This window comes from Aptenodytes patagonicus, chromosome 6 (genome assembly GCF_965638725.1).
Source record: "Aptenodytes patagonicus chromosome 6, bAptPat1.pri.cur, whole genome shotgun sequence".
Lineage (NCBI taxonomy): Eukaryota > Metazoa > Chordata > Aves > Sphenisciformes > Spheniscidae > Aptenodytes > Aptenodytes patagonicus.
In genome coordinates, this window is record NC_134954.1 from 3,506,138 (window position 1) to 3,533,896 (window position 27,759).

A 27,759-nucleotide genomic window follows, 5' to 3' on the forward strand; every position below is an offset into this window, starting at 1 on the left:
TAGCAAGCAATGCTACTTCCCTGGGACGGAGCTAACGCCCTGCTTGTGAAGCACTTGGCTACCGACACACGGGCAAATGGTATGAAAAGGGAGAGGTGATTCCTAAAAGCCTCGCAACACATACCGCTGCAGCGCAAGCCCTTAGTCCCAGCCTAATCTGGTCTTTACGCTCAAAGGACAGTAAATTCACAGGAGAATTGGGACGCCCAAAGCGAAAAAATTTTGTGTAGAGAAATATATTTAGTGCACGCAAATATGCCTGTACTCTGCTGAAATGCAAATCTGCCTTATTGTCGTCCTAATCCCCGTGCATGACACACTAATAAACAGGGGGGTTTAATACTTACCATCTGCGTTACAGATTGCTTCCCACACTGTGAGCTTGCTTGGTTACAGTTGTGTAGGCATCATGGAGAGATATATACTGCAAACGACAAGCTGGCTAATCCCTTGGGAGACTTTAAAATGTGAACTGCAGTTTTCTCACTCTCCGTGGGCACTGGTGTCAGTCGTGCAACGTATGGCAATAGCTATATTCTCATTTCACATCTGTCATGCAGAGACAACTAAAATCTACACTTCCATCTGAGGGGAACTGTAGGGTTTCCAGATGGGTAATTGTAGTGCATTTTTCATATTGGATTAACACTCGCACCAAAAAGCCTTGCCTGTTGCCCTCCCACCTGTTAAGATTACCAACAGGGCTACCATTGAAAAGCCATCGTGGGTCCAGCGACAGGGAACTGCGCAGACATGCAGCTCATAAAACTATGAGCTTACCTTACCCTCGCCGTTGCGTATCTCTTCTTGTCGAGCCAGTTAGTTAATTGTTAACACCCTTCTCCAGCATCACCCAGATGTCCACCCTTGGACGATCCCCTCCTGGGGCTATCTGGCTCTCACAACGGAAACGAGCCGCAGCTTATTGGCCTAATGCAAAATACTCGCTATTGTTAGCCTGCAACATTAGCAACGGTTATAATATTGCAAATGAGGGACAGCCAGCTTCATTAGCAAGCCAGTAAAGAGCCTGCTTCAGCGTACTGAGCTGGCCACCCACTCAGTGACATTACACCAGGAGGGATGTATCGGGCATCGCCGTGCTGGATGGAGCTTCTCAGTTTCCCAGATAGCAGAGGCATAACGCGCCAGGCTGCAGCGTAACTGCTGCCAGAAAGCCACCTAGAGGAAAAGCCGGACCCGGGAGAGGTTTTTTTCATGTATCGTCAGGGGCAAAACTGCGAGAAAAGTAAAACTGTCCGAAAGCCGCGTGGTCCCTGCTGTGCCGCTGGGGTTCAGAAAGCTCCTGGTGGGGCTATGCGGGTGCAGCGGGCCCACGCTAACCTCTGCAGACAAATATGTGAGTGCAGCGGGCCCACGCTAACCTCTGCAGACAAATATGCCAGCCTCAGTCGGACAAAGGCTTTGATATTTTTCAGCTCTTCATGCAAAAGACCACTGGCATATGCTCTTAAATGCATTTCCCCAATTTGGTTTGGAGCTTCAAAAACCACTAGGCTTACATCAACCGTGAAAAAATTCAATTCCACCCCCTCCCCTTTCTGAATTTAGAATGATAAAGGATCAACAGTTATGTCTGGAGTAGGGAAGCAGATATTACACATATCTTGCTTACAAAATAGCTCTGGTTTTCATGAAACAAGTTTATTTTCCTCCCCCAGCCATTGATGAGCACATGACAACCGTACAGAATAAAAGCTCAACTCCTTAGTTCTGCTCACATTCACTCAGCATTTGCTCTAATCAATTATCTTATTTCATGCAATAAGAAAAGAATGAGATTCCTGTTATGCAGCCATAATCAGTTACAGTATGGAGCTGTGTCTGTGGAACATTTCTGATTTTGAAAACTAATCATGTGCTCTGCCATTACATTTCTCTTGTAAAACACTGGGCTTGTACCCAACTTCTTTGTCCGTCCCCCCCCCCGCCCCCCCCAGCCCTTTAAAAATATTGAGGGCACGGTCTAGTCCGAGATGCCACATTCTTACCCTGCAGAAGCTAGCCAAATTGCACTGTAAGGAACATATTTAGCCAGGCTCTCTTTTTCTAGTTTATTGGAATATAAAAGCGTAAGCAGATGTCCCCCGCAGAGAAAGACAAAAGAGCAGAGGGTGCTGCATGTGACAGCGGATGGCTGTAGGAGGATAAAAGTCCCGTCCTCACACGAAGGGTTCAATATTGATCTCTAGGGCAGAGCACGGCATGGTGAGCTCAAACTTGGTGATAACATCGGGGTGTAGGACTCCAAGTTTCCCAATGCTTTGACCTTTGGCAAAGATCTCAGCGCAGCGACCAGGAAAGAAAGCAGAGCCTGTAAAGAAAGCGAGAGAAAAATCAATGTTTCTCCGGGCCAAAGAAGTCAATAGGCATTCAACATGGAGAACAAAGCTGTCAGTATTAAACTGTTCTCTGTGCTGAGATGCTAAGAAAGGGCTCTCACTTTCTTGCATTAACAGTTGTCACGATCGATAGAGAACGAGGAAACACTCTGAGTTAAAAATAAAATGTGAAGCCCGAAGCGTGGGCATTTTTCACACTCCGGTTGTTTTGACTGAGTTACTCCTGTGATGATAGAAATTAGCACAGGTAAGTCGAGTCAGAGGGCTACTGAAATGAAGAACTTTTGCAGGCCTAAAGGCTGTTTAACACCTGAATGTTTCCCACCTTACTCTGCTTAAGGAAATAAAGCTTGCTGTCATCTAAGGGGTAAGTAGGCATGTCACGCTTGATTACGTGTCACATAATTAAAAACAACCTACAGTCCTCATCTGGAGAAGAGCTTTTAAGCAGTTTCATGTATACTGTAAAACTGTGGAACAACGAACAACTCAAAGGAAGTCGAAGGTCATCTTCCTCTTACCTCAAACCAAGCCCCAGGTTTCAAATGTTATTTGGGACTTTAAAAAAAGAAAGAAAAAAAAAAAAAAGTAGTTGAATCGGCCATGAAGAACTTGGAGGAGCTGTGCAGACTTTTTTCACGGAAAGCCTTTCCTGCTTGGGAACGTACCTGTGCGTGGTGGCTGCACCAGCAATACGTTCAAGCTTGTCTATAGCAGCTACGCTTGCATTTTTTTTTTGTCTCTGTCCTGAGGTGAGTGGCATTGTGACCTGATAGCCCTTCAAAAGGCAAAACCAAACCAGCAAGCTGCTCCTTCTGAAGCCACCTCTTTCATAACAAGTGAGTGGAGGCAAGGCACAGTGCGCAGGACCTCCAGCGAGCAGTGCTGCAGGCAATGCTGTGAACTCAAAGGAGGAAAGGGGAGAGGATGAAAACAAGGCCACTGAATCCTACAGATCCTCCTGCAGAAAGCTGCCTCCACATTTTTAATGCTACTGCCCTTGCAGAGAGGGAAGGGGCCTTTACTAGATTTCCACTCGGAAGTTAAAGAAGTCGGCAAGGGACAGCGTCGGGGACCAGTCAGCTTCCCTGCCCTCACCCCTTGCTCTGCATCTTTATCTCAATAGGCTAAAATCCAACGAAGCATCTTCTACAAGACGAGCTGGTTATTGGGCATGCGTGAGGTTGCATCAGTGTGGATGAGAAACGTCCCCGCTCTACTTGCTTCTGTGCCAGTACGAAGACAGCAGCTGAGGAGCTGCTTCCAGTCCTGCTCCCTGCCTGCTACCGACACGGCACTCAGCCCTTCAGCATCCTCCGCATCCCGCAAAAGGGTTGCAAGAATTTCCTAATGGCAACTTACTCTCTGGTTGCTCCAAATGCCATGTAAGGTTCAGGATCAGCCCAGGACATTTTACTGCGTTTACAAGGAGCTATTTAAAAAAGGCAATAAAGGGCCAAATTAACCTCAAACCTCAGGAACATTTTCATGACACTCTCATCACTAGCGGTCAAGCCCAGAGATATATTCTTTGTTAGCTCCCCAATGGAAATAGTTCATTTAAGAAGTGTCTCCTGTGAGGTTTGTAGTCGTAACTTGCAGCTACAAGAATAAGAACAGCAATTAGGTCTTTTTCTTGTCCAACTTGCTGCAAGTGCAAATTAACTTAAACGTGTACTCCAATTCTGGCTGCCTTGTGAAATCTGACGGCAGGAGTAAACGGTCACAGTAACATTACCTAAAGGCTGTTCTAAAAAAATATTCAGAACCAGCATCTTTTAAATCATCGAGTTCCAGTCTTAGCTACGAGCGCAAACCAACTACTTACACTGGATGTACAAAAGTGAAATTGTCTAGCCCCTGGATGTTACTGGCACATGACTCTAGCCAAACAGACACTTGCCACTGCCAAGCTGCACCATTCAAAACAAGTGTTAAAATAAAACTTGACGAAACAAATTTAGAAAAGAAACAAACCGCCACATGTACAGATCACTCTGCAGATTGTGGGTGAAAACATAACCTAAAAATAAAGTACCCTTGTAGTTAGTGATAAAGGCTTTCCTATTTGTGAATAAAGCTGGTATTGTACCAAGGATGTGAGCGGCACACAGTGACGTTCTTTTAGAAATTTGACTGTAAGCTTAAACTGGGACAAGAGCAAGAACCAAGCAGAAGTTAATAACGTTGGCATGGTACCCCACTATAAAATTATAGGAAAAAAGAGCTTTGACAATATGGTTAGTTAAAAAGCTGTGAGTCTGACTTGTCTGTTGTTCTGAGCTGCCTTGTGTGTAGCCTTGGGAAAGTTACTTTATCTTCTTGCACATCTAGGCCCAATTATATCATGAGACTTAACTGTTTTTAAACTCGTTGTAGACATCTGGATGGGGTGTAAAATAATACTGCACTCAGTCAATCTATCAAAGGCAGTTTCCAAGGTCTGTGCCGCTTCCCATTGCGTGAAACAATTTTATGTATTCAGGCACAAGAAATGCTCTGCTATCCGGGCATCACCAGTTGTCGGTCTCCCGGCCAGAAGTTAGGCAGAAGGTGGACAGGCAGTGGGTGGACTTGAAGCCTTACCCGACCCTCACATCCACCGCTACTGACCTTCCCTAGAAGGTTAACTTCAGTAGAAGTTCCCTTGCATTTAACTAAATAATACGCATTTGTGATAAATTTTGAAAACTGATGGCAATTCATGACATTATATCGGAAGCTATGAAATGGCTTAACAATTATGGCATAAAGTGAAGAGTTACGTTAGCTAGAATCTTAACACCGATAAAATTTATCCCTTCTTACCACGAGCTTACAGCACAGCTTCGTAACACAAGTGAACTGAATCAGTGAATCGCCACCGCCAAAAGGGAGGTGGTGGCTTTCCACCTGGAGAGGGGAGGAGAGTGGGACAAGCTGCTAATTTGGCTGAAGCCTTTCCCATGAAACCGCACATTCAGTGTGGCTCTGAATCCGCTGCTCCAGGCTATGGGTGAGGCGGTCAGCCGCATTTGCCGTCTCATATGCAGCAACCGATGCTGGACCATGATGTTATTTATTTTAATTTGCGCTTCCTTGCAGTGAAGAGGTAAATACAGAATTAATATCAAGTGGGAACGTTTGGCTCCCCGAAGTGCAGGAAGCAGGACCTTCAAATCACCTTCCCCCTTTCTAGTTAAGCTAACCCTGAAATGTCGGTTACTTCACAGCGCAGTCACTAGCGTGCCCGGTGCTTTGCAGACATGGCACTTGCAGGGTATAGTTCTGTGACTGGAAGAGATCAGACAATAAGCAAACAAAAATGAAAGAACCTGTTAAAAGCTTTAGGGTCCCCATCTGTCCAGCTAACACTTGGCTCTTGCGCCAAAGAAACATGAGCTGAGGAATAGGTTTACAGAGAGTTTATGAACTCTGGTTAATAATGAAACTATTATTATGATAATTGGCTGCACTACAGAATGCTTCAAAGTGTATTCCTGCCTGCCAAAAGGGCCTCCAGACTGCATCCCACAGATGGGGGATCTAAGGTCTTCCTCATCTTGGTGACTCCCCCTTTGACCACACACGTGGTAAGGGAAGGAAGTTGGCTCATGCCTGAGGCTGGCTGTTGTTGGTCCATGTATCCCTGCCAGGGCACGAGAATTTGGAGCAAATATAAATTTCAGGTCAAAAAATTCAGACATTGAAAGGGAAGCACATAAAGCAAGAAAAAACTCAGGAGAAACATGAAAAATCTGAGCAGAAAGGGGGGAAAAGAGAAACGAGCATTTTGCAGCTGGGGGGAATGCTTTGACCGGGGGACCAACCACGACTAGAAAAGGAGACCTGAGCTGGGGGAACCTCACTGTGCTGAGGACAAGCCACGGGTGCAGGAGGACCTGAGCAACCCACAGAGCGGGACAGCAAACCAGAGGATTTGTCAAAACAACCAGGAACCAAAGGTAAGGATTTTTTTTGTTTCCTGATTTGCGTGTTTCTTGTATTATCAAGTAAATAGCAATGGTGTTTTAGATTTCTAGCAAAGCTTCTGTTATGGACTTGGACTATCATGTCAACTCTTGAAGTATAAAACTTTAGAGCGAGAGTCAAGGCTGTATGAAAGACGTGTGTATGCTATTTGCACATATGGGGAATCAGCAAAAAAAATGCACGCGCTATTATCTCGTTTGAATAAATCGCACCATAAGCTGAAGCCCAGTGCTCTAAAGCTTCAATAAAGTCTTGATGCCAAAAGGAGTCCAAAGGGTGCCTTCCCAGAAAAGTTAGCAGCTGTGACCTGCAGCTTTTGAGCAGGAGCTCAAAGCTGACAGTAGTTTTTTCCATCTCTGTATGTAATATCATCAAGAACGCTATGGTTGTGAAGAGCATGGTCTTCCTGAAGAAAGCTTTCACAAGTCAAGCAGCCACCAGAGCACACTTGGAGGCACCATCATCAGTAGGTGTGCTAGGGAGGGACCGCGTTTGCTGCCGGTGCAATTATATTGAAAGGCTGCTCTTGTAGGTCTAGTTGGTTGTAACATCAAGCACATCGAGAGCCAAAATTAATTTAAAAACTGTAGTTTACTATACCATCCGTTTTAAGGATAACAGATTTATCACTCTTGATATAGTTAATCCTTTCTGCTCTGCACACAAATAGTACTTCATAAACTTCACCTTGAAATGTAGTCAGAGATCATATTGTCCTTGATGATAGAGACCTATACAATGCCAGAGGAAGCCAGAAGGTCTAGCAATGGAAATCCACCTCTTAATATGTCAACACTATAATTGGTAGTTACGAGAAGGGGTGGGGTGAAATACAATATGCGTTCCTAAAGAAGAGATGCCAAAGCCAGCCGTGTCTTACGCTGACATACTACTCGCAAGCGAAAGACAAAAGCTACTTCTCGTGGCTGCAAGTAAGAATTTAATTTCCAATGTTCAGTGATGCAGAAGTAATACCTTTAATTAAAGCTTCTGTAGCATGTCCTCAAAATCTGTAATTGCCACTCTGTATTCAGGCAACAGGGCCACTTTGATTGCTTTGGGGTAATTCTTTGGCCAATAATCCAATAGAGCATGTAGTCTTTAGCACATTTTCTGGCTAATTGACCCTCAAAGAGCTCCGAGTTCCCTGCACTCTTTGTTGTCAAACACCTTGCACAGTTTCTTTTCTCTACCTTACTCTCCCTCCTTTTCAAAAAGAAATAGATTAAAGTAGTATTATAGGCCTACAGTTGCACTAAGCCTTCAAACCCACTCGTTTGTTCCTATAATTTGAAGGAACATAGGAAGCTGAAGCTTAAGAAGGTAATAGAGCAGAGCTCATCTGGCCTCTGAAGTCTTTCATCTTAATTCCCCATCCCCTTAGTCACTCCAGCTGCCCTTTCACTACCTGATCCTGACTCACCTGGCGAAGTGTTTTACCTGTGCTACATTGGATGGAATTTAGTTTTGTGAGGCTAGATGTTGTTTTTCTTTTTAGGATCAGGTTCTTCGCATTTTCAACTAATTCCTTCTTTTGCCAGATACGCTCAAATGCGAAGTCACAGGACACTGTCAGACCAGTCAGTCAGTATTTTAAAAGCCAACTACTTTTTCTTGCTCATGTACGCAGTGCGGTCAGGCTCCCAGAACCTCTTGCAAAGCAACCTCAAAATCGTAGCTTGTCATGAGATGATTTACCTTCAGCTAATTTTTAAAATCACAGACATCTCAAATCTCACATGATTTTTGGAACATACTGAGAGACCAATTGCTCGTTGTCAGCAGTTCTTCCCCCACATACTCTCATGCCCAGAAAAAACATACTTTGGGATCAGTGAGATATTTATTAACTTTAGTTTCCTGGTTTTTAACTCCTGACTAAAGCCACGTCAGAACAACCTCCACTCCCCAGATCATACCTACCTGTAATGACACATCAGGAAATTCAAATCAGTACAATCAAATTCAAGGTAAGCACCTTAGATTTATTCCACACACACCCCCCACCCCCCACCCCCCCCCCCCAGAAAATAATTAATGCTTGAAAAGATGACAGAAGAAATATCTGTATGACATGAATATGTCCTCTGTCTAAAGGACACCTTTCATCCTGACTTCTTCCCATGTTTTTTTCAAAAGCCTCCACATACAGGGCATAGCAGAAGAGGGTAAAGGGACAATCAATTATTTACCTCGACTGGTACACTGGATATCCAAAACCAGAGCTGAATATTAGAGTCCTTGTGCAGACAATGAGGCTAGGGAATATGGAGAATCATCCACAAATTTGCAGGGGTCAGTCAATTAATCATCTTCTCATGTCACAACTAAGTCAATGGCTGCATTTTTATTAACTTGTATCTCAGGGAGGGTGTGAGGAAAAACTAATTCTTCTATCTCCTAAGAACCCTCATCTACAACTGAATATATTCTATTCTGTATTTGACTATATTTAAAACTATTTAGGGATCAGTGATGTTGTTTTACAAATGCAAACTTACAATACGCTGTCAGCAGCGTGGAAATAATCATAATACTGCTTGGGTCCAGAGTCAACTGTTGTTAGTCACGTTGAAGTGTGTTGCAGTGATGAACTGGGGACTGGTGCAGCTAGCAGTCGCTTTCCTTCATTTGCCTTGAGAACAGAGACCAACACAGACTTTTAGCCTAGATTTATTTTTCGTTCTTGCTGTAGAGTGCCCCGGGAGCTTTAACAGAGAGTGTTCGGTGTTGCTGGGTGTTGGGAAGTGGTTCAAGAATGTAATAGGTTTGGAGCTCCTCTTTACTCGCCTGTGTTATTCTCAGGATTATGGCAGTGTCGGACAGTGAAGATCATTTGGGTAAAATCACTGTGTTCCTGCCTTTCCTAATGGAGGGTAATATTTGGGTGGATGCTGAGGCTAAGGAAAGCAGACGTTTTGGGTAACAGGATTTCACATATTCAGTGCTGGGGCACCAGGGTGGCTGCTTAAATAATACATACAGAAAATCTGAAGTAGGAAACCTAGAAAGAAATCTATCAAATTCTGTGTATTTTTCTAGAGATCAGTATTTGTGTATAAAGCTCAATAAATTTGCATTTGTGTGGCAGTTGTGAGAAACAGCAATTCTACACTGGAGTTTAGCTGCACTGTAGAGTTACCATTACAGAGCTAATCTTTGCTTTTAGGCCAGTTTTATCAGATTTATCTGAAATGTTATACTTCGTCCTGTCTAAAAGTCACAAACCTAAGCTGATATTGTGTCACAGCTACTTATAAAACTAGAGAATTCCTAATCCCAAATAAAGTGCTCCTTTTTTTTTTTAAGATGTCTTGCTATTTCACTTGAGTTAGAGAACACAAAGCTTTGAATACTAAAAACCTGAATTTTTTTTCTGTTCCATGACTTTTTATCCCTCTTTAAATATCTAAAGGAATAATTCATCCTTGCAAACATCAGAATCTGTCAGAAACTAGGAAACAATAAACCATATTCTTTATGGTAGGGGATGTAACTTACTCTATGTACGCACAGTAAGGCAGCAGACTTCAGCTTTTCATCTCTGCTTTCATACAAGCATTAGAGAATAGCAAGAACCCGCACTAAGTCAGTCTGCAAGTCTACTTTAGTATGTCGTATTTAGTTTGCATGTTGTTTATTCACTTCATGTCCTAGACCAAGCTGTCCTCCCCTCCCAATGACTTGACATTACTTGCTGAGATGCATAATATCAGGTGGCTGTTATTTTTTTTTATTTTCCACAGCTACCACATTTCATGCCTCTTAGAAAATGACTTGACAAACTAGCATGGAATAATACATAATTAAACAATGAATCTCGGCAGTCACTGGAACTGTTAATCACTTAGTTTTAGCAACCAAGATTTCTGTCGCAAACCAACGCCTTGTGGCTGAAGCACATGGCTGCACTGTCAGGAACAGAAATGCTTGAACTGGCTTGAATGTGAGCCAGCCCAGGACCAGACGCAATACCGGGTCTACAACAAATACGGCTATTCTGCTTCTGGACCCAAACAAGGAGGATCCGTGCCCAGCACATGTGCTGGGTTGAGTCTGCGCTAGCTCAGCATTTCTTTGCTATCTACGGTTTTCTAACACGTGCACCGTAAGCAAAGGTAAAGTCAACTCCTCCACCACGGGCAACAGCAACACTAATCTTAGGATCCTGCATTCACGTTGATCTAAAAGTTTCGGCCAAAATCTTGCAAATTCCTGTTTAAAGTTTTATTGCATAAATAAATATTAGAAAATGTATGTAAGATTAAATTTGAAGCACTGCCCCTCTGCCTCCATATCACACTTCAAAAATCAAACCAGATCAGAGAACTTCTTAACTATGAGCTATAAATTCAACATGATCGCAATTGCTAGCATTAATATTAATATTGTAGTGAAAATGAAAGCATACAGACACTTAGTTGGCCTCTAGCCATAGCAGGCTGTGCAGGAGGTGAAAACGGAATCGAAGGATGGAGCTGTGGCACTGGTCAAGTGTAGCACTTCACCAGAGAAGCCAGTGCAACCAGACCTGCACCCTGACCCCCGCTGCTTCGATCGCTGCCCCCGTTCACTGAGAAGGGAGATGTGCAATTTGCTGCTACTTCTGCTGCTGGCTTGGATGAATCGTTTCTTTTCTAGAGAAGGCTTTGCAACATTGAAAATACAGTTTATGATTAAGAAACAATTTTCTATTTCAAAATGTAAGGAGACAGACAGAAAAAATGGAAGGGACTTAATTGTGTATTATAGAATGTAAGCTGTGCCAGATGTTTAAAACTCCTGATGCAAGGAAGATTTTTTTATCTGTTAGACTTGTTATGATGTTTGATTAAAAAAGGTAGTTGCCTTTGGTGGGGGGAAAAAAAGAATTAAACTCTGAAGAGGCCTCCCCAGTAAAGGAACAGCAGAATAGCAAAGACTTAACGTCAGGGAGAAGAAATAACACCTTGAGCTCAGGAACACAAATGCCAGTGTTTTAGATGGTTCTGGGAGTTGACAGAAACTGGTAGAAAACGAAAAGTCTGTCAGGAGAAACGCTACTACTTCTTGGAGCATCCCTAATCTGTCAGAATAAATGTAATGGGAAGAAAAACATTGTAATCTTTATTAGTTAGTACTTGCAAAAAGAGGAAGATAAGATAGCTTGTGTCTCTTTACAAGTTGACTTGACACCCCTCCCCAGAATATTTTTTGCAGTTACCATAGATTTTTTCCTTCCACTATTATATGATAGGAAACATACTTCTAAATGAGTCAATTCAAAGCAGTTTCTCTTCTGAAATAATATTCTGCATTTGAGAAACAATATGTTCTTTGTTCTCTTAATTTAACTTTTTAATTTCATATGTGGGGGGAAAAAGCATGCCAAACATAATTTGGTGATGAAAGTTTAAAAGACACAAATCTAAGCCTGTCAAACCTTTTATTATCCTGTGCAGTGCTAAAATAATGTACTTTTCCTCTACCTGATACATCTTTTTTTTTGGGGGGGTGGGTGGGGATGAGTTTGTGCAAACATTGTATTTGAAGGTTATTGGGAAGGAACATTTAAAAACTTTCAGATGAGGAGCTGAAATGACCACAGGAATGGAAAAAGCCCTCCTCAAACCCACTTCTGATAGCCTCTCTTTTCATAATAAAGATCAACTGTCTAACACAAAGCTAATGAAATGAGGCTTATTTCCAGAAACAAACCATGGGTTTTGCCACAAACTATTTCAGTGTTGCTTGGCATAACTGCATCACTTGCAACAGTAAGACACCTCTGAGATGTCCAGTGGTACAGTGTACTGTCAGATTTTGACAAATGAGGTTTATCTGGAGGAACTCAAGACACCACAAGCTCCCACTTTGGCTAATGAAATAACATAAGCAACTCGCCTGGTTCATATCTTTGCCATGTACCTCCTTGGGTGTTAAAACGGTTACAACCAAATTTGAGGCATCAACACTGGTGTGGGAAGATACTTGGTAAGACAGAAATAAACTTGGCCTAAGTTTGTAGGGATTTAGTTCCTATAAATCTGAAATCCTGTATTTACAGGAAGGAAATGAAGAGCAGAGATAACAGACAATTAAAGGGATGTTACATGAGCAGCCACACCCATTTTATTAGATAATTTAATTTCATTTTGAGTTGTTAGAACTGTAGTTCTTAACTAGGCTCCCTTGATGCTGCAGGGAAAATTGCTCAAGAGAAAAAGATGAGAAATTAATTAGAAATTCCCACGATCTCAAAGCAGTGGGCAGCACTGGAAAAAGCCACAAGAACTAGTGTCAAACATTCAGTGTTGCAAGATAGCTTATAATTAAGTCATTGTAATGATCAGCGCTGGACTCCTGAAACCCCTTGCAGAATTAGGGTAATACATTTAAAAGTACTAAAATCAGTCAGACTTCAAATAACTGTCTTTACCTCTTAGTGTTAATTCATGAAACTGACTGGGGGTGGGGTGGGGTGGGGTGGTGGTGTTGAGAAACTAAACAGAGAACTAGGAGTGGAAGATTGGGAGATCTTCAAGAACAATTTATTTGATGAATGAGTAGTACTAGTTTCACAACAAAAACTGGGAACACTTTTGGCTAAAACCCTGTCCGTATTTAGTGCTGAAGTGAAAGTGGTCAAAAAATCAGAAAAGCTACTTACAGACAAATATGAGAGGAATAAATTGCACTTCATCAAATATGATTAATAACAGTGGCTGAAAATTCCTCACGGAAACTGAATAGTTTAGGAAAGATCAATGACTGGCAGCAATAAAGACAGCATTAGAAAGATTTTTAAGAATACTGGAAACAAATTGTAGGCAAAGTACTCTCATCTGCTAACAAGACTGGTTGAACTTTTTATGTGAGACAGAAATGTGTAAGGTTTTAATAAATATTTCTCTTTCATCTGGGGGAAAAAAAGGTTATTCTTGACTATAATAAGGTGTCTTCCAGTCCACTGAAAAAATCAAGACTATGTTTGATTACATCTACTGGGACTAGGATGTTTCTGAGCTGTTAGGAGTCTTAGGCACCAGAATTCTGGTGCCATTCTCAAAGCAAATATCCTGCCTGCTGCTGTTAACTTATAGTAACAACACCGGGAATTCTGTAGTACTCGAACACTGTTAGTGTGGTGCCAGTATTCCAAGGTGGATGATCTAGATTGATCCTGGGTGAGGAAAAAAAATTATTTGGGAATTGGCACATGTGAAATTCAGAGGACTAGAATACAGTCAGTTACCAGCTGGTATGTCTTTACTGAAAACATATGTTGTCAAATAAATCTGATTATTGTCTTCCAAATTACAAGTTTGGTAGATAAATACAATTACAAGGATGCAATATAAAGTATCTATTTTTGAATGCCAAATAACTGGAATAAGAATTGACTGATATCTTCTAGTATGTCACAAATTATATTTGGAGGTTTCATAGTAAAATTGGCACATTTCCTTTAGTTATCTATGAGTAAATACACAATTATTGACATCCAGGAACGATGCAATGGCTGCCAAGACAGGCAACTGAAAGGCCAGGATTGCCATTAAGAGCAATCAAGCTACAGTTCCTTAAAATAAAACAGGTATTAATAATGCCAAGTTCAACACGGGTACTAAACATCTGTGTATATTACAGTCTCCCAATTTAAACTGATCACCAGAGATGGATGCTGGGGTGCAATTCTATACATGTAACTCAGAATTAGTCCCAGACTTCCCTCCTCTTGTCTTGTGAATTAAGGTTCACACAGTCTAACTCTTTTTTTTTTAAAGTTGTTTGTTGTATAATTATTATTATAAAAGCAAATGTTTATTGATGTTCTTAGTTATGGAGATAACTATTACACCTCTAATTTCACAGCTAAACCTTACTAAATGAGAAGCTATTACTATGATTTACTGTGGAATTAAAATTTTCTACACTTTACCACACCTTTCATTTAATTAAATAAGGGCAGTAAAAAGAAGGGAGTACAATTTCTTTTTTTTTCTTGAAAGACAACTGTCAATTACTGAAGGAAGCAAGACTTAGTATGCATTTATTAAGTACACATTTATGTTGAACACAAACAGGCTGACTTCCCAGCTTTACTAAGCTGTTGATTACCCTAAAAGAATGAATGGCATGAACAGTTACTAAAAAAATAAAAATTAAAAAAAAAAAAAAAATCCAAGAGTTAGCTGAAATTCACAAGAATCAATGTACAAAAAAAGTAGCTCATGTCACAAGCTCACACTATTCAGGGATTGTTTGTTTTCACATGAAGGAATACTATTTCATCAAATATCAGTTTTGTCATGGAAGGCAGTGGGGCAGACAGCGAAGCAGCATCGATGCACAGATTTACCATTAACATCTTTTGTGAACCTGTCAAATGGCTTCATTTTCATAAAATACGGATATTATTTTCCCTTTTCAAGCAGTTTGTGCCCAATTAACTTCCATTTGCCAAGTACAGAGACTCTCAGAAGGTACTGCAAAACCAGGGTTTCTTTCCTTAGATAAGGAACAGTCATTCCAAGTGTTATAATGTGAGCGGGGATAATTATACCTTACACTTCACACCACTCCTTTGAAGACTGCAATATAGAATCCACTGTCAGTATTTACTGAATCCACTGTCAGTATTTACTAAGCCCTTTTCATTCTTTTTAGCCTAAGTAAGACTTTCCTATGGACCCAAATCCCATGATTAACATCACCTCCTGTGATCACGGTCCTGATTTCTGGAAGAAAATAGTCATCTCGGATGGTCATCTAGAAGCACAAGATGACCAAAACATTGCAGAAAACATATCCATTTCTACCGAGATTAAAATTTGAAATTAAGAATACCAATATAAATATCAGAAGCCCTTGAATTGAAAACTAGAGGCAACTGAAACCAATGAAAGTGAACTCAAATAATTTTATTAAATAAAATTACCTGGCAACATATGACCAAACTTGTTGGCTCTTTCTACCCATATTTTTATTGCTTAAAGTTTGATTTTTGTTTACCTCCTAATCATACACATCCATACTGATCTTTAAATTTTACTAATGGTATGGAACTGGCTAAAATTTCAAGAGTTTTATGCAAAAATTTTTATTATGGAGCACGTACAAATTTGAGGATTGATGCAATAATTGTACTCTTTTCAATCTATGTTTGATTATGGATGCCTGTGCTATAAAACAAAGAAAAAACCAAAATGCTTTTCTAGGCTAGTAATTGTAGGATTCACTAACGCATCAAAAAGTCCATTCTGTGCATTTTAAAACAATGTGTAGTATTTCAGAGGTCTGTCTTAAACTTTATAATTTTGTATATTGAGTGGTAATAAGAAAAAAATGGTTCCATTATTAACTTTAAGAAACTGAAAAGCATTGAGTGCCAAATGTATGTTGAAATCCTTGAATTCAGTCACTCAAACCCCTCTCCTCCTTAAGGCTGCTCTAAACAGCTCTTCTCCATTTACTACCTAGCTCAGATTACACCAAAGCATAGTGCAAAGGCCAGGGGAACATCACAATTTCACCCATATTTTCTAGCATCTGTACTTCTTTCACAGGTGTTGCTATAAAGGCAAAAAGGCTCTGACCTTAAGGTCAAATCACAGGGCACTTAGGTGTTGGTAGAACAGAAGGAGCTTAAATAACCATGATTTGCACATATGGACCAAACAGGACTATAGTACAGGCATTTCATTTTTCAAAGAGAATCTGGAAAAGAGGCAAATATGTGCCAAATACAGCTCTGTCTATTCTTTGTTGCTCATTTAAAACAACATTTTTTCCTGGATTCTTTTCCAATAATCACTGGAACTATTTTAATCAGTTACACAAGGAATAAAAACAACTGGACTAAAACCCTACCTTTACACTGTGTTGCTTATAGTCTCAAGTTTTGCTTAAGATCACACACAGCAGAAGTACCTAGGATCTTTCCAAATCAGAGTCATAGGATAAACCCATTTCTCATTGTACAAATCTTAATTTGGCACAGGCAATAAAAAAGCGTGCTCCATAAAGATGCATCTAAAAATCCATGCCATGTATAATGTCCTGATTTAAAACCTCTGAAGTAACTTGCACTGTTCTTCTGAATTATTTTTGTATGCTGCAGTCTCTTAAGATGTTACAGGATATCTTTTTTTTTTTACTCGGCAATTGACCTTACTCCATCATCTGCTGACATTTTCTCTCTCGCACATGCTTAATTGACATATTGTGAAGCAAGTTAAAAAAAAACCAAAAAAAAACCCCAAACCAAATCCCCCCCACTACTTTGACTTCCAACCATCTCTGCAGTCAACCATCTCTGCAGTCAAGGTCTTTTAAGTAAGTTGGTGCAGTGACACTGCATTCACTATGGCACTAGAGTATCAGCCATCTCCACTGTTACCAAGGTTAAACTGCAATGTCAGGAGAACTGCAAGGAATCTACATGCCATCCCAGAAGAGTTTCTGAATCACTGGAGGAACAGAAAATAGTAGGCACTTTTTTTTTTGTGTCTATAGCCAAAAGCCACAAACTGCTTGTAATATATTGCATATGACAAGGCATAATCCATCCTTTACACTAAATGCATTGTGGAGTAATGTCATGGGAGTGCAGGGATTTTGAATAGGCATTACAAATCCCACAGCATCAGGAATACTAAACAGCACTAGTATCTACAAATAACTTCTTCACTGTGTTTAGATTATTCTTTGAGATCTTTTTCCCAATTTCTTGAAGTCAGCTATACATCATTGAAATGTACAGGATATAAACCACTTGCAAATATTTTCAGTACTAAAGCAAATTCTTGGTATGTCTGTTCAAAAACAAGCTACAGAAGAGTTTTGAATAGGAATCTAATAGTTTGGTTTGACTTCAGTGACAGCGGAGTACTCAGCTCCTAGAGGCTCTTCTAACCCCCTGTGCTGGTTGTGGCTGGGACAGAGTTAATTTTCTTCACGGTAGCTGGTATGGGGCTGTGTTTTGGATTTGTGCTGGAAACAGTGCTGATAACACAGGGATGTTTTCATTACTGCTGAGCAGTGCTGACACACAGTCAAGGCCTTTTCTGCCTCTCACCCCACCCCACCAGCGAGCAGGCTGGGGGGGGCACAAGAAGTTGGGAGGGGACACAGCCGGGACAGCTGACCCCTACTGACCACAGGGATATCCCACACCATATGACGTCATGCTCAGCATATAAAGCTGGGGGAAGAAGGAGGAAGGGGGGGGACATTCGGAGTGATGGCGTTTGTCTTCCCAAGTAACCGTTACGCGTGATGGAGCCCTGCTTTCCTGGTGATGGCTGAACACCTGCCTGCCGATGGGAAGGAGTGAAGGAATGCCTTGTTTTGCTTTGTTTGCGTGCACGGCTTTTGCTTTACCTCTTAAACTGTCTTTATCTCAACCCACGAGTTTTCTCACTTTTGTTCTTCCGATTCTCTCCCTCATCCCACCAGGGGTCAGTGAGTGAGCGGCTGGGTGGTGCTTAGTTGCTGGCTGAGGTTAAACCATGACACACCCCCCCTTGCCCCCTTCCAAATAAGAAGCTCTGCTATTACCTGTTCTGTGCTTGGTAGAATTAGAACAAAAAGTACAATTGTTTAAACATTCCTCCGGTCAACCTGGGAATCCTATTAACAATATTCTAATAAATCCTTTGATAGTCTGCCTAAATAATACTGAGCAAAATACTACTTTGTCAAAAAACAGGAGGGAAAAAAAAGCATCAATATATGACACAAACATGCATTAAAGTGCTAGGAGACCAGTTGAAGTGTTATGTCTCGCACCTTGGCAGCGCACTGCAAAACAGGGAGACACCTGACAATTCTTCATTAAAGTTCTATGAATAGGTAAGCTCGGTCAGGTTGTCAGGGATTCTGTCAGTGGCACTTGTTCCAGTAAGTGCAGAATGGAGGTACTTCTTCAAGTGTCAGTTTGAGTCAGTGTCTCGTATCTCTGAACACCAATGCATGATGTATAAGGAGAATCATAGCTGCTATCCCTGCAGTCTTGCTTTTCTATACTGTATTTACTACGCTGTTATTTTAGGTAGCAGAACACATTAGTTGCTGATGCTGTCTTGCATCAACCTACGGTCTCTCAATGAAGTAATGGGGTCAGCCTGCTTGCTTTCTCTCTTACATGCATATACACATACACAGAGCAGATTTTGCACTTAAGGATGTTATTTTTAATTCATGTGCAGCTCGCCCTGTACGGAGAAGGAAGAGGGCTGTTATACAAATACTTGTCTAAGCAGCAGGCTCAGTCTCAAAGACAGCAGGTCTTTGAATAAAAGATATATAAGGCATATATCTTCATATGAATATATAAATAAAAGGTATATATGAATAGAAGCTATAGATAAAGCTATAAACTAAAAGATCAGGTGTAAGAAGTTGTCTTTTCCAGGTACTGTTAGCCAAAGAGAATGCAGTGGGTACCTGGCATATTCATCAATTCAGTGAATTCCTACCTACCCTTGCATCAGCAGACTAATTCATTGTAAACAGTCCATGAAGTTCATGGGATACACGTCACTGTAAGTCTCCTTAAAAAGCTGTCAACTCGCAATTTATATAAAACTACTCAGAACAGCTGACAGAAAGACAGCAATCCCATTTTGCAGTCAGTGAATACAGTTAATGCCTTTTCACTTATACCGCAGTATGTCAGTATATATAATAATAATAATATTAATTCTTAGTGCCTACTGCTGAGAACCAAAAGTTCACCTCAGATTGTAGCTCCTTTGAGCTCCAGAACAACCTCTGCTGTACACTGCAGCTCTGTCTTCCTTACCTTCAGTTGCCTTGATTGTATATCCATTCTCTTCATTTGGTGGTACTTCCAGAAGCTGCATGACCCTGTCCAGCAAACCATGGATAATCTCAAACCCTGGGCTCTTGTTGTAATAAACTGCACAGAAATGCCTGTAGTTTCTTGCACCTACATCTGAAGAAAAAGGAAACAATTACATTATCTGGGAAACTTTATCACGCTTTTAACCTTGCCTTTTGCATTAGTTTTCTTCTGCTGTACTGTGAGGCTCTTGTGGCTGAAAGGAGAAATAAGTATGTAAAATGGCTTCTCTGACACACTTGTCATATAGTCTGAGGAAGTAATGGGATTTCTTTAACCCACCGGAGTCTCACAGTCAGAACTGTAAAGAAAGATTTAAAGTATCCTATGCCTTGAGCAGGAAATAGGCTTGTTAAACATAAGTATTTTCTACACAGTGACAGGTACCAAGTGTATAGTTAAGTGTTAAAGAAATTAAAAACAGACTAGCCAAAAGGTAAATACTCAGTAAGCATCAGGAAAGTTGTGGTGCTGGTGGGAAAGCTAAATATTTATAGAACTCGGTTGCAGAATAACTACCAGTACAAAACAACTAGCCCACAACTTGAAATGAGTAATAATATTAGCATGGTGATCTATGAAAAGATCTAAATTCACACAGCTTTCCAAATCACAACTGATGCTTTTCATGATCATCTTGGACATCCCCGAAACCAAGTGACTATGAAAAACATGCTGTGCTTCACAACCTCAAGACTGTGACACGAGTGTCCCCCACTTTGGACAGTTCCCTAAGTCAAAACCCTGCCTTCTCCCTGCTGTAAGTTTTCTTACATTATTGATTTTGTCAAAATCCATTTTTCTTTTTTTAAACTTCCAAAATGAATATATAGTAATATGTTGTTATACTTGTACTTTTAGGCTAGACCATTGCAATGTACACTGTCTAGGACCACTGTGCTCCACTTCAAAGCTTTACTCACTGTGGATTTCAACGTTTCCACTTTTTGAGAAGAATGATCTAGGAACAGAGTAACAAGTGTATTGTCACAGCTGCCAATTAGTAGCAGTGAAATTCAAAAGACTGATTAATGTAGTAAACTTGTTTATTGCCCTCAGGTCTTTACCTTCTCAAGGTTAAAGTGCAAGCATGCGTTCAGCAAGGCTGGCGTATACAAGGGCAAAGTTTGCTGAAACCAGGGAAGGACTCTTTATGTGACTGTCCTCTTCTGGACATTCATATGCTTCGAAAGCCTCTTAAGTGTATACACTGCATTTCAGTTTGGACCAGACCTGCACTTCTGAAGGAAATCTCCTGATCATCCCCACTTACCGTGCTTCTGTTCACACTGTAAAGCAACCCTGCAGCATATAAACCAGAATCCTTTCAGCTGCAATTCAAGTCAGGGCAGGTGTTCCAGAAGGGCATCTAAATACCTTCAATCACTCAAGGGCATTCAGCACACATAATCAGACCAGAGCTAGTCAAAAGGACCAATTACATGCATATAGCATGGACTGTGAGTCATCGGCTGATCCCCTTCTATACTGCACTGCTTCATAATATTGACATATAGTGCAATATGTTACAGCCAGGTTTTCATGCATAGATTTCTTCCCTTTCTAGAGAGTCCTCTGGCATCTGTGGTCTCCTAGTTGCTCATGTCTAGATGGCCATTCTCATATTTAACTCTTCCACTTAATGATGATTAGATATGGGGAAGAAACATATTTACTGACAGCAATTGAATTACCTTAAAAAAAAAAAAAAACAAGCAACAAAAAAAGGAAATCCTTCAGATCTATTAATACTTGTAATGTTTGAGGGGAAAGAGGGAGTAAGAACTTCTTCAGTAGTGAAAAAATTAAGAATGAAGGACTACAAAGAACAGCTCTCCCTGGTCTGCAAGTTAAGGTAGGGCAGCACCATGTGACATAAGGTTGCACGTGTAGGGCTTTCATATTTCTTTCCCAGAAATTACCCAAAAGAAATGTACATGAAATCCAGCATATGCCAGGGTGAATTGTGTTCTTTATACAGTCAAATTGTGTGCACAGTGGGCATTTGTCAGGACCTCTGGTCATGAAACATCTCAGCTGGACTTAGTGTTCCCTGAAAAAAGGCACTGCGCTACATGCTGCCCAGAGAAAGAGTGTGGTTAAAGATCCCTATACAGTTAGTGACTTCATGGGAGTTATAGCTGCACCTACAGTCTGAACTGTACTTCCACGTAGTTCTGGACGTTAAGTATCAGAACTGAGCACCTCAGACCTCAAGAGATGGTTCTTTTCTACAGGCACCAATCATTTGCTGCTGCATTCGATACGAGAACTAGGGGACATGAAAATAAACAGGAGCCAAGCTCAAAACAAGGAAAGGAGTGGGTTCTTCAAGCAGCATGCAGTTAAGGAGTGAAACTTCTTCCCCATGGGATTTTGTGGATGCTGAAAGTTTACACGGCTCAGAGGAAGCTCATAGGAGATAAATCTGTTACTAGAGGCAAAGAACCACGTTTGAGTCAGGAAGTCCCTGAGCTACTCGTGGCCGGAGAACAGGGGAGCACTCTAGAAGTATTATATGCTCTCATGTGTTACAGACAGGTTATTGGGCTAAACGAGCCTTTGGTCTGACCCGCCATTGCCAATCTTTGTGCTCGATGTACAGCAAGATTAAATACAAGCAGAAACTCTAGTGCTCATTGGGTGTTCCCTGAACTGTTAATATCTACCACATAAGCAAGATGTAAATTTAATTTAAAAAAAAAAAAGTCTAATTTCTTATTTGGTCCAATGAACCATTTAGTAACAAAAATATCTACCAAAAACTAAACAGTAAAACATTTACCAAGTGGCTAGAAATACAAGGATTAAAAAAGACTGCAAAATACAGGAGCAAGACCCTACACAAAGGATGAAAGCATGGCCTTTTTGAGCCAAAAGTAATTCAAAACTTCTAGAGCAGCAGTTTGGCAATACAGCTGCAAGTTTTCTCGACAGTCACTGAAAGCTGAACTTACTGTGGTAGTAAGTCTGTATTTTGTCACTCAAGAACTTTTTCCTGTCATTACAATAATTTGTAGTATTAAATAATGCTGGCGAATCCAGTCCTGAAGTTAAAATGGCAACACAGAAAAGTAAAGGCCACAGAGAAAATATCAATAAATGCAACATCTGATTTCTGGTCTGAGTATGCTGGCTGTTCAGTCCCATCATTATGCATCTCTGTTTCCAAGCTCTTCTAAGATACCAATTAGTAATACACAGTCATGAATGGTGGATAATCTATTTTCATGTTGTACTGAGCAACGGAAAAGAAGAAAATGTTTTCTCCTTCCCCAAGTTTTTATTTGTTCCTAAGACAGCATGTTCTTTGGGCTAGACGTTCAGTAGAATGATTTTCTTTTTTTCTGCAATTCATTACGCTAGCAGAATTTGTGACAACTATCTGAATTGCATTTCGTTATTATTCAGATAGTCAATGCTGCCTTCAGATCACTATTCTTAACTAATACATCAGAAATAAACATACACAACAATTTTTATACCTCATGTTTTCAAGCCAACTGTAAAAATCCTTGGTAAAGGAAAGGATACACTTTCAAGCATTTCAAAAAACAGTGTTATAAAACTTACTCCTTTACAGAGTTATATTACAACACAAGAAGTTCATTCACAACAGGCAACAGGAAGAAAAAAGAAAGTATTAGGAACTGCATGCAAAAGCTGGCGGATGTTAGAAATGCTTTGGTTCTTTATAACTCACTTAAGAGATCTCTTGTGTCATGCCGTGAAACAATTCTATTTTTTAAATGAGCCTGCCAAGTATGTCAACCTAAATTATACATATATATTTCTGAGACTTCAAAGCACTTCCTGGGGATGCTGCTGAACAACAATCCAAAGGATGGGCAGCTGGTTAGGAATATGTGAGCCAAAAGAGTGCAGAGGAAGATAAAGCAGTGTTGTACGCTGCCCCCTCCCAAATTAGAGATGCTTCAGAAAAATGACTGGGTGATCTGCAGGGGGGCATCTGCTCATTTAAACTTGTCTCGCAGCCTCACAAAAATCCCGAAGTATTTTCTGCATGTAACTAACCTTTCTAGACAGTTTGGCAAAATGCTTCAAAATATGGCAGCAGCTGTAATCACAAGTGATGTAAATTATGCTAAATGTGTGCTACCATAAGCTTGCCAGATTCTCCAAGATCACTGGTCAGAGGTGATTTTCTAATGGATTAATTTCTTACAAGGGTATTCTCTGTTAGGCCTGGTGGTATAAGGTGATGATTTATATGCTGAACTGGTGTAACTATCCTACCAGAAGTGACTATCTAGTGTTACAAGCTAAGCACACAAATGCTGTGTAACATACTCAAAATCAGCACTTTTCCTCCTGCCTTGAGAAGAAACATTTCTGCTCAGATTTGGTTCCATTTAGTTATATTAAATCTGGCACACGTTTTGCTAATTTAGTACGTCAAACCTTTCTGCCAGATATGTCTAAAGAGAAGTATGTTCAGTTCACCTTGGTAAGCATGAGTTCTGTGTAAGAAGGTATTTTATTAAAAACCAGTGTGTTTGAAAGAGCTAGGTTCATTCACACATGAATGACTACAAGATGCCATTTCAAATACAGTTAATGTCAGTACTCTTTTGACCCATACTTTTTAAATTATTAATTGGAAATTCTGCATGCCAAAATCATGAAATAATAAAATTAAATTAGTCAGTCTGATGACATAAGCCTTCTGCAGGAAATCTCATTCCATATGTGAGAGGACAACCCCACATTTTTCAGTGTTTGCAGAGTTACCAGTTATTTCTCCCCCCCCTCCCCTTTCAAACTGTTTATTAGGCAAGTTTAATTTTGGAATTAAATTTAGGAAAGACAGTAGTTATTCTAAACACAACATTAAAAACAATTTCAGATACTGTTCACAGTCTGCAAGTGCTCAACCCATGAGAGGGCTGCCCAAGAGCCTAGGGTACAAAGCTGCTGCCTCAGAAGTTTTTATCTTTCATCTGTTGCAATGATTCCCATCAAAATGAAGTACACTACAAAATCAGTCTTTATAAAACCATTAAGCAGCCATCCACATAAATCAGGGCTTTCAAGAGCTACAATTAACACACACAAAACAAAAGTAATCCATTTAACTTGCAAATTTTGTAAAGCCATAATATTTTATAAATTTTATAAAGCCTTATTCCAAGATAAATAGCCCCACTCTTGGTTCTGAAGAATGCTGATGCTATCCTGCCATCTGTACCACGTTTTTTGCATTCTAGCTAACTCCATGCCCAACAAGGAATGAGCTGCACCACCAAACTGTCTGTATTTAATTAAAAAAAAAAAAACACTACACGGTTTGCTAAAACTGCTTATTTTGCTTGGCAAGGCTTTTTTTTTCCCTTTAAAAAAAAAGTAATCTACAAATTAAATTCATCACCAAAGCAATTTACTTGCCATTTTGTTTATGCCTTATATAAACCTTTGTTTTGCAGATCCCAGATACCTTAAACACAACCACTAAAATCTGAAACCAGATAATGAAACAACAGAACCATTTCTGCTGCTGAATTTAAAGTCATGTCAGCCTTTTTCACTGAGAGGCAAAACTTCATTCAGAGTTGTAACTCAGCGTACAAGCGCGTCCTCCCAAAAGTTGTAGCTTGTGCGCTCCTTTTCCCCTAATACACCATATAGAAAGAAACTAATTGGTAAATTTTAGACAAATTTTTAACATTTTAAAAATCCATTTTTGCAGTTCATTTTACTGGGATACATTTCTCCAGATAAAAAAGATAATCTGAAATTTTGATCCTGTACAGTGAAATCAATGCAAAGAGGCCCCATCACACAGGAAGGATTTCACTGAAGCTTTTGAACTAGCTGCTTTGGCTGTTTCACCTAAAACAATTAAGGTTACAGAACAATTCAAAGGCAGCCACGCTTTTTTAGCATAGCTGGAGGAAGTGGAAAGATAAGGAAAATCTTTTTAGAGATGAGAGGGGAAATTTTATACTGTGGAGCTTTTTATTTATTTATACATTTTTATATACAGACTTGCTCCATGCTTTACCCTGTATCTGTGCTACAAATCTAATTCTTCATATTGGTTGTCAGTTTTCCAGAAGATAATTTTGGAGAACAAATACAAGCAATTCTGTTTAAAGAGGATGGAAAGATGGAAAAGGGATTCCTGCTGAGACACACTGACCCCAGTATTTTCTTCTGAGTTACAGCTCTCCAGAACAGAATCAGTCTGCAAGCACAACTCGCCATTCCCAGGCTCGAGGCACGCTGCTTTTCAGTTGGCACAGCACTGCACATCTTTGAGACTGCAGCAGTTTAAACAGGTTCTAGCACTGTAATAGCAGCACGCCTTCGATGTTTACTACATTCCAAGGTTTGTGCCACTTGAAAACATTACCAGCAGGGAGTTTCTCTCATGAGTTACAGCCCTGATAAGAATGCAAAGGAGCACTAGATTAAGAGCAAGTAAAAATGGGTGCATCAACATAAGCAATTTAGAGCAGGTTCTCTTTTGGTGCAATATTGTCTTGCATTTATTCTTGGAGTCTTGCAGTGTTCTTGACAGATTTTAATGGGTATCGATGCCTAAAAGTATTTACAAGGTACTCACTTGCACTTCTGAGAATCGTATCTCTAGCCACTCTAAAATCTAGCCTGTAATGCCAATCTCTTAACTCTTGCACGTAAATCAAAAACCAGAATGTAGTATGTGGTGATTATTATATTTCTAAAGAAATACAGATTTACTTACTATTACCATTTAGTATGTAAACATATATTTCCATTATCAAAGATTTTGAGGAACCTTCTCTTACCTGTATCAGGATCTTTTACTACAATGTCAGAAATCTCAAAGAGTTTGAGAGGCAAGGGCATCTTTCGGTTAGCCGCAATGGTTTTCAGCAGCCCAGGAAGGAGGGTTGTACGTGCCACCTGCAGGACAAACATGGTTGCTGCGAGTGAAATACCTTCCAAAATAGCTCATGTTAGATTTCTTAATTTATTGTTTTGCTCACTTGTAACAGGAGTTTAAAAGTAGTCAGGTGCAAATACTGCACTAATCTCTTATGTTTGAGCATCTTTGTTTTAGAAATATTAAACCTGAAAATGTACATTCTCTGCACGTTCTTTCTACTGCATTTTCTGAAAGAAAATATATGTGAGCTTAAGGATAGGTATCATTTCACAGATGCTTGAGCTGCAGCGCAAGGTAGAAAAACAAACAATACAGAACGAAGTGCAAAAAAATTCCCATAAATTTCATCTCACTTATGCAAAAGGTAAACACTAAGTGTTATTTTGGAAATATTAAATGCTATCTGAAATGTTATCTTGATAAGTCCTGATAGCAATCAATGATATAGGCAGAACTTTAGTAACAGAAATGGATATATTCAGATTGCAGTTGTGGACAACCTGAAATATGTAGAAAACGTATGCAAAGAACCAAGGCAGGAGGCAATCATATTAGTGTTCTTACAGATACATTCACACATATTTCCTGTGTTCTCCATTCAGGTATTTCCTTAGAAGTGCACCATTTTTATTTTTTTTTTTTTCCAAACTGGAAGAGTCTGATTCAAAAAAATCTAATGGAAAAGAGATGGGAGTGACTGTCTGCTGCTTGACTGCAGGTAAAAAGTTACCACATGCTCAGCCATAGTTACTTCTCATCATTAGGCATGCATTTCTGTCTATTTATTCTACTTTTCCTAACCAATGAAGAGTTCCAGCTGCACACTCGGCTGGAAGACGGTCCCTGGCATCATCCTGCCCTTGTCTTGCTGGCAGAGGATAGGGGATTGGGGAAAAGCCATCCTGAGAATCCCATCACAGTTAACATCTAAAGCTGAAAGTTTACAGTGCATCACAATGAGTAATCCTTCCCACTTTTCAGGGAGGCCTACAGATTTTAAAAGCTTGAGGCTATTTTTGCCACAAGGAATATTCAGCCAATGATATAACTGCTTAGCAGCATTGCTACTGCAAAGGCCTGCAGTCTTTGAAGAACAGGAATCTGAAATTGTGCCTGGCTAGAGGGGCTGCCACTGTTTCTCTTTTTGTTCACACTCAGTATTGTTTGTTCATGGTACATTCTATATTGCTCAGTTGTAATCACCATGCCAAATCACATATATGAACAGGTGATAATAGTCTAAACAGGTTACAACAGTGTCTTGCATGACTGCTTAGTTGTGGTACCAAATAGAACAGAAAATATACGAAGGCACCCAGAAATTTTGTTCCTGAATCTGAGAGCAGCAGAAGACTGGTTTTAGTATTAGAGATAAGATCCAGAAAGGTATTTTAGACACTCAGAGAAATCAGACTTACTGAAGATGATCTTGAGGAAAAAAACCCACAAATCACAAAACATTAATACCCACAGACTGCTGAAACTTTTCTAAACCTTTCTAAAGAGTGTTTACGTTTGTATTTCTTAGGTTAGAAACAAAAAAAAGCCTTTAAATTTCCCTTCTCTGTAAACTAAAGAAAGCATCTTTTTAAAAAAACACTCTCTAAAAGAAATACAAAAACCATGGGTACACTTTTAGGTATTTTCAGAATTGTTGAGAATACTGTACTTGAGTTATTCTCTGC

At 40.1% G+C, this 27,759-nt stretch overlaps 1 protein-coding gene across 1 annotated transcript in view; it reads right to left on the reverse strand.

The window, feature by feature from the left end:
* Positions 1-1,644: 1,644 nt before the first annotated feature.
* Positions 1,645-27,759, reverse strand: part of FARSB (phenylalanyl-tRNA synthetase subunit beta) — a 42,321-nt gene continuing 16,206 nt past the window's right edge. The window contains exons 15-17 of the mRNA XM_076340858.1: positions 25,974-26,091; positions 19,123-19,275; positions 1,645-2,335 (exon numbers count right to left, since the gene is read on the reverse strand). Coding sequence (XP_076196973.1) covers positions 2,184-2,335; positions 19,123-19,275; positions 25,974-26,091 — 423 coding nt within the window. The 3' untranslated portion in view covers positions 1,645-2,183. The remainder of the gene's footprint in view (positions 2,336-19,122; positions 19,276-25,973; positions 26,092-27,759) is intronic.